General features: G+C 41.1%; 1 protein-coding gene across 3 annotated transcripts in view; it reads right to left on the minus strand.

Moving 5' to 3' along the window:
* The window catches only part of Cadps (calcium dependent secretion activator), a 444,339-nt gene that overhangs the window by 99,138 nt on the left and 337,332 nt on the right, over positions 1 to 7,869 (minus strand). For all 3 annotated transcript variants that reach the window (XM_055599062.1, XM_055599061.1, XM_055599060.1), the window contains one exon: positions 509 to 615. In XM_055599062.1, coding sequence (XP_055455037.1) covers positions 509 to 615 — 107 coding nt within the window. The remainder of the gene's footprint in view (positions 1 to 508; positions 616 to 7,869) is intronic.

Here is a 7,869-nt window from a genome sequence, read left to right on the forward strand (position 1 = left end):
AGAAAGAAAGAAAGAAAGAAAGAAAGAAAGAAAGAAAGAAAGAAAGAGAGAGAGAGAAAGAAGGAAGGAAAGAAAGAAAGAAAGAAAGAAAGAAAGAAGGAAAGAAAGAAAAAAAAGAAAGAAAGAAGATGACCTGTGGTTCACACACCAAAGAACCAATCAAAACAACAGTGCCGGCAACAAAACAACCACAAAAGACCAAAAAGTGTTCTCTGGGTCTCGATACTGGATCTGTGCATGTCAGATGCCACTGAAGCCCTCTGTTAACACTCACCTCAGTGCCGCATTCAGAGAAACATCTGAAAACTTAGGCTGAAATGCACAACCACCTCTTGGTTATTTAGACAACCTTCTAGAGAAGCCTCCTTCCAAACCATCTACCTTCATTTCCCTCAGCCCAGTTAAAAGAAAATGCGAGGTGAGGCATCTCTGTCACCACCAGGTGGGTGCAGACGGGGCTGGAACCTCAGCTAGGGACCCTGTGACACCTCCCCCTGAGCCTGCTCACCTCTGCATGATGCTCCTCGTTTTGTTGAAGGACTTCAATGACTAGTTCAGCAAGACGGATTGTGTCTTCAAGCTTTTTGGCGGGAGTGATTAGGCGGCCTACATTTTCTGGAGTATAAGAATTTGTGGTAAGATTCAATGAAAGTAGCAGGCTAGTTTTGTGGCCAATAGAACTAGGAGGTGAAAAAATTCTGAGTCGTTATTAATTTTTTTTAAAGTTTCATGCAAATATTAAGTGAGCAAACGATAAAGCCACCTTGTTGTCATTGTCATTATGGTACACTTAGAAAAGCAGTGCTCCAGCTTCCGGGTTGCAGATGAAGCTAACATGAGGTCTAGGACAGCCCGTGTCAATTTAGTGATGTTTTATACACACATTCTTTAAAGACAGCATACGTGGACTACCTCATATTGCTCTCTACACTGTGCTCCGCCTACCTGACATAGGGCAAGAGACCGAAGGCTTCCTGTTGATCGGTGCTGCGTTTGGTTTCCCCGTGGGCCACTAACCGTGCAGCAGGATGGCATTGTTTTCACTGTGGGTCTGCGTGTTGACTGGGCACGGCAGTGTTCATGTTGGAAACGCGCATTTTCAAAGGGCTCTTTGTTTCAAGTCATTGGAAACAGGAAAAGGATGAAAGGAAAAACTAAGCATTTTGGGCTGTGTGTAAGAGTCAGGACAGAATTATTAAGAGGGTTTGGGGATAGGTTATTTCAGGGGAGCTTGTGGTGTGTGTCCCTGGCTGCTATAACTGGTATTTTGCTGTGTCCTGCTCAGAGCTGAACTCGTGTGTGTGCACAGTGTCATTTCTTGGCCAAATCAGGTAAGTTTGGGAGTGAGAATGTGTCTCACTAAATATAATTTCTCTGCACAGTCTTTCCCCCTTTTTATGATGCTGGGAGTTGAACCAGGGGCCTCACATATGCTAGGCTATTTTCCTACTATTGAACTACATCCCTAACACTAAAAAAGTTTCTTAATCCTTCATACAAACTTGTTTTTGGAGTGGGCATATAGGAAATGGCTAATTTAAAAAGATAGGCATCTTTTAGGTGACACACACAGTTAGTATTGAGAATTTAATAATGGAAAACAAACTCAGTAAAACACTATGCAGAAAGAAATGTTTTATCCACTGGGAGCTAAGCCTGACAAATAGGATGAAGTAAGATTATCAGGTTTTAATGTTTCAGTTCAACTAGATAATTGTGGGTATGGAGATGGGCTTTCGTATGTGGTCAGTGAAATCATCTTTATCTCTACCGTAGCCAAATGGGAAGGTGGCCAGACTAGTTCGAGAACTAGTTGATGATAGCAGTTTGGGGGAGTTTTCGGGGTAGGTAAAGGACAGCCAACACCCAGCCAAGAGATGTGGGAGGTTGGGTGGCAACAGCTTATGGCTTACTGTAGAGCAAAAATTCTTGGAGAAAAAAAAAAATGAGAGGCAACATTGACTGCTGTGTTTTGGGGACACATGACCTGTTTGCAATTTGTATAAATAGACTATCAGAATTTCATTCATATAGACTTTCCAGCATTCTACAAACATACTGCGTATATATGTCTGGGTAATATGCGTAGAGTGAAGGACTTGCATTTTGAGAGTAAATATGTACAGGTGGGTACTTTTATTAGGTGATAATCACATTTACACATCAGTTTGCAAATTCCTCCTCCTATGCTTATTACCCATTCGGCACATACATCCACACACATACATCACACACATACACACATTTTCTTATAACCACACAAGCCTGCACGTTATACAGATCTGCAGGAAATCCCACTTGGACCACATCTTTGAAATCTCTCACTTTCAAAACAGAGAGTATTGTCCTTTTGGATGGGATGGTCACCAAATCTAGGGGAATTCTGGCTGTACATGACATCAGAGACAGGAATAAAATAATTCCCACCAGTATTTTTATTCACATTTACCTAAGCAATACAAATGCTTTTTCTGTTTTGAGAAATCCAAGATGCTTCAGTGAGGACTGCCTGAAGATTTTTTTTTAATGCAAGACTTTGAGATTAACTACAAGAAACAGCAATAGATACACATAGTATGTACATGGGCACACAGTCATTCTATGAATGTGTGCCTATGTACACAGGTATGTGTGTGCCTATGGGTGTTACATATACAGACAGTATGTTTAATAAAACGTGGTGAAATTTCACTTGAACATGCAGCCACTGGAATAAGTGGACTAAGAGCCTTTAATCTAGAATACTTGACGGCCAATTAACCAATGCAGCCCAACTTCCAGTTACTGTTAATGACTTGTGACTCTGTTGCTGTAGCTTAAGCCACGTTAGTGAGACACAGCCACTGCTTTCCTATTCGTTTGAACAGCTGGTTTGCTAACTGGCAAAAACTCTACTAGCCATGAATTTTGGAAGATGTTGTCTTTAAAGAAAATGCTGTGTAAAAGCCTTCAGCAACCCCTTCCCCAGAGGCCAAGAAGAAGTTTGTGTTCAGAAATGGATCTGGCTCCTTTGTCACGTTGGTGTCTTGAAATGTACTGAGATCCTCCTACCCCCACCCTGATTTCACAGGAGCTGGAGCACTGATGGAAAAGAACTGAAAATACAGTATAGTTAGGAAACATTTCATTCAACAGCGTTGAAGCTCATAACATAGAAAAACCATCATGCAAAATGTTATGCAACAACAATGTTATTTTGTGCTGACATTGAGATTTGAAAATGTTGCATATGTCAGACATAGCTAGACAAGAAAAAAAATGTGGACATTTGGAAATAAGTGCTCTCTTCCGCGTATCTCAAAACCTACAACATCACACTTGAGAGCCTGAGCCTCAGCTTAGTATTCCAAACTGAAACAGAATTTCAAGAGTGAACAGAAAAGCCAACTAAGCTAGAAAGCTGCCGAGTGACAGAAGAGAGAAGTTTACAGTACTTGATATTGGCCTAGGCATGCCTTTGAGCCTCTGATATAACATGCTGGTCTGCAATTGCGTGAGCAAAGGAGGAGGCTCAGGAGCTGGCTGGGGAGCTGTTCAGGTAGGTGGAGAGAGACAGAAAAAAAAAAGTAGAGACAAAGTGACTTTCACGAAGAGTGACAAGGAAGACAAGGAACTCTGAAAAGAACACCCGACCAGCAAACGTGACAAACAGCGACGGAGATGCAGCTCCCTCGCCATTACCTTAGTGCCCCGGAGGTGTGATGGGATTTGACAAGGACTCTCACCAGCATCTCAGCACACCCCTACCCAGACACACAGAGGCAGAAGGAAAACACTGGATGCTCCAGTGAGATGGACAAGCATGAATGAAGCCACTGCATCATTGACCGGAAGAAGATGTACTTTTGTATCACTAACATGCACAGGTAGCTAAGTGATTCTCCCCTTCACGTGATCAGAGACAGGGTATGGTGCATGAATGGTTGGTGATGTGGATTCTCATCCTCCAGGAGCTACTCACTTTTTAACTGATTTTGTAGCCTCTGTGATTGTGTTTCTTCTCAAATAAATTAAAGTTAAAAAAAAAATTCCTCGTGTGTCTGACAGGGTTGCCAACAAGAACAAATCAGACAAGGTATGAGATAGGTCTCCCTCCGGTCAAAGTGCCTACAAATGGTCATTGTTACCGCCACAGTTTGAGAAGGCCGAAGCTAATTGTTTTGCAAAAGCAGATAAAAGGCCGTCATTAGTTCAAATGAGCTAGGGAATATTCGTGCTCCCTTTGTGGAATTTCAACATGTCAAAATCTGTCATTTGGGGGGGGGGGAATGTGTGGTATCTGATTGTTTCCAGCTCATTTAATTATTTTCAATTTGGAATTCTCGTGGCTTTTATATTGTGGGTTGAATCATATATAAAAACTTGCCAGCTTATCGAATATGTTACTCGCTATTCCAAATGTTAGAACGCCGTAATCAGCACTTGACCCATCTGTCATGTGGTTTACAATATCAGTGCTGCAAACATCCTGCGACAGTCGTCTCTTCTTCCACACAAGCACAGAGCACCAGCAGTATCCACAGTTCTCCTTTGGTAATGAGCTTCTCATTAACCTTGGGCCTACTCCCTCCTAATAGTTCTACTTTACAAAGTGATCTGTGTGGCGAGAGGGACACAGTCCTTTGCCAAGTTTGCGTCTGGGCTTGCTTGAATTTTCAACTGGGGAAATGCATTTTACTGAGGTATAAAAGAAGTGGAATTCTAGTGACATTAATAGAGAAACGGAGCATGGCCACAAATAAATACCATATTCTGACAAATCTATCTACTAAAAGAAAGACATGTGGGGTCCTGAGCTTGCAGGACCACCTCAGTGTTTTGAGCGTCTGACTAAAAATAGTTGTTTTTTTTTTTTTTTAAACCAGTTTATCTTAATTCAAATTCTTTGGGAGAGAGTGTATGTCCACAGAATTTGTAGAAATCATTTTAAAATAATAGCTCTTTTAAGAAAGGCTGGTCCTGCTAACAGCATTCTATAAAGTTGGGGGCATCTTCACCACATACCGTCATGGCTCTTAGAGTGAATGTTTGCTACCTTCATGTGTGACTCTCATGAAAACTCCTTGATCATTTACACCTAATAACTGGTCATGTGTATGAAAATACTGGATCTGGTTCTCGGGACAACATGGAGCAGTCTGGGGTTGATCTGTGACCTGTGAGGCATCAGACACATATTTCAACTCAATGAGTCCCGGGGAGGAATTCATAAATGGATTCCCTCCTGCCAACTGTCTGTCCAAAATTCTTACAGTAAGGTTTGCCACCATAGAAAAACAAGCTTCCTATTTTTTCCCCTCACAGAGCAAAACAAAAACATCATACCTTGGTTTCCAACTTCATTTACCCAATTACCATTGCTCATGTTTACACAATTAATTCCACTTGGCTTCCAGAAAGAGAGTTAAATGTGACTGCAGTAAAACAAAAAGAGAATTCCTCTGCATGCATAGCTAAGCCAAGGAAGAGAAGCATCCAGGAGCGAGAGACACTCCAATTAGCCCTTAAATAACCTGACCATCTCTGGTTCCAGCAAGAGAACTGCCAGCTGCTGAAATATCAACCAAGGGACAGATATGACTGATGGGAAACCCATTTATTACCAAGTTCCAGCCATTGATTTGTTGAGGAAGATGTTAGAGCTTGTAGTAGCTTTACTAAAAATACTTAGCCTATAGAGAGTTGCTATGATTCAGGGCATAAAAATCTGAGGCGGACAAAGCTTATTAGCTAAACATAAAGTGTTTGGCAAGGTACTCTGCCTCCTCGTAATGATGGCGACGTGAACTCAGCACTGCAGGGTTAAAACACACTACTTCCCTGGGGACAATGCCCGTTAAGTATAGTGGGTCCCTTGAATCTCCATTAGCCCTCTTCAGAAGATTCTGTCTCTCAACTAGTATGTTAATAAACACTGATAGGTGGATCATGAATCATTTTCTCCATTCTTTCATTGAAGTCATCTTTGTCTCTATCTCATATGACCTGAGATGAGCCATTGAGCATCCTTTGAAATTTTATACAGTTGCTTGGAGAGAAAAGCCTGGGCAAACTCCTGTAGAACTTTAATCTTGCAGCATCTTGAATCTTCACTTTACTGTCGTCATCAGACTGCAATTGCTGGATCCACTCTCATGTTTTTTTAAATTATTATTTTTGTGCTAGCTCCTTTGAGGGTGGGGAACCATCATTACCATTGCTTATTTCATAGTCCTCTGGTACCTAGCATAGCTCCTGGAATTTCATGGGTATCCCACAGAACTGAGAATTGTGAGTTTCATTGATTCTTGACTAGATTGTAATGTCTTATTTAAAATTTTGATTAAAATATAATTTCTCTTTTATATCCTTAATACATGAAGAATAGTTCCTGGCTCAGTAGCTGTCGCTTCACTAGAGAGCTCACTAGAAATACAGATTCCTAGGCTCTGCCTGTACTTCCTCAATCAGAATCACATTTCAACAACATAAAGTACTCTGCTGTACTGTCTAATGTTCCATTGCTGAAATCAGAAAGTAGACTTGGATTTGAAAGTGTATTCTTTTAAATAATAACAAACAAATATTAATTTAATACATATACACAACATACAAACATATAATGGATGCTTACTAGGAACCAGTGCTAAGATCCTTATTTGAAAACTGTGTGGGGCTTGTGTGTGTGTGTGTGTGTGTGTGTGTGTGTGTGTGTGTATGTGTGTGTGTGTGTGAGTGTGTGTTCCTGTGGAGGCCAGAAGTCAACCTTGGGTGTCATTCCTTAGAAGTGCCAAATGAGGTTTGGGCTCATCTAATAATTTCCTATATTTTTATTTCTTCTTTCAGAAGCCAAACAGGCTCTTACAGTTCAGCTGCTAACAAATCACAATCACTTCCTAGTGCAGACACTGAAAGCATGCCCTGCAGGATTAGGAAGGATGCTGTTTAAGTTTGGACCCTCACCTGCCCAGATGGTTACTTCTGAGCATGTTGCCCAACAACTTTCTGCTTTAAGATCTCCATGAGCAGGGCTGGAAGGACAGCTCAGACATCAAAGGGTAATGCTCACAATTAAAATTATTTCAGTGAGCAGAAGACCAGTCTCTTATCTCATCCAGTGCACAAAGCACATTGACTGCTTCAGTAATCTGGGTGCACACTACGTTTGGTGGCAAGGCCTCAGTTGACTGAGAATATTACTATATTCTTCTTAGTGAATTAGTGGTATACCTTAAATTCAGTGCCCTAACTTTAGAGTCAGTGAAACATGGCAATAAAGCATTTTTCTCCTAGAATTCTTGTGAGGATTAAGTGAAATATGCAGGGAAGAAGAGTAATCACTCATAGTGGCATATTTTTTTTCTGGTAGAAAAGATAATAGCTTTATGTCCATTGCTTCATGACATACTTTAGAACATTCTCTCTTCCTTCAAAATCCCTCTGGAGAGCACTCTGGGAAATGTGTTTCTCCTTGTGCTCCTCCCTGTTTGTATAGTATAAATGAGGTGTTATTTACAGAATTGGGACTTAGAAACTGATTTATTTAGGCATCATCAAAACAAAAGGGTTGGGAACAGAGACATTTTAACTCCTAATGTATAAGACATGAAGCAAAAGATACTCCTCATTCTAAAACAGCATAGATCCTTGAGCAATAGGAGTCAGCCTCACTGGTTCCTTGTAGGGGGGCCATTGGCTTTGCACAGTGATCTGCTAAGAACGTAATCTTTGTTGTCCCTTTCTCTTCCAAAAATCTCTAGGCCAGTGGGAAATTAAACTGGATATTACAGAAGGCATGGAGTCCATGGCGCAGACTCTAGAAGTCCTTATGTGAAGTAAATGAGTGTGTGTGTGTGTGTGTGTGTGTGTGTGTGTGTGTGTGTGTGTGTG

The sequence above is a fragment of the Psammomys obesus genome, unplaced genomic scaffold, assembly GCF_907164565.1.
Source record: "Psammomys obesus unplaced genomic scaffold, mPsaObe1.curated_primary_1811, whole genome shotgun sequence".
Taxonomy (NCBI): domain Eukaryota; kingdom Metazoa; phylum Chordata; class Mammalia; order Rodentia; family Muridae; genus Psammomys; species Psammomys obesus.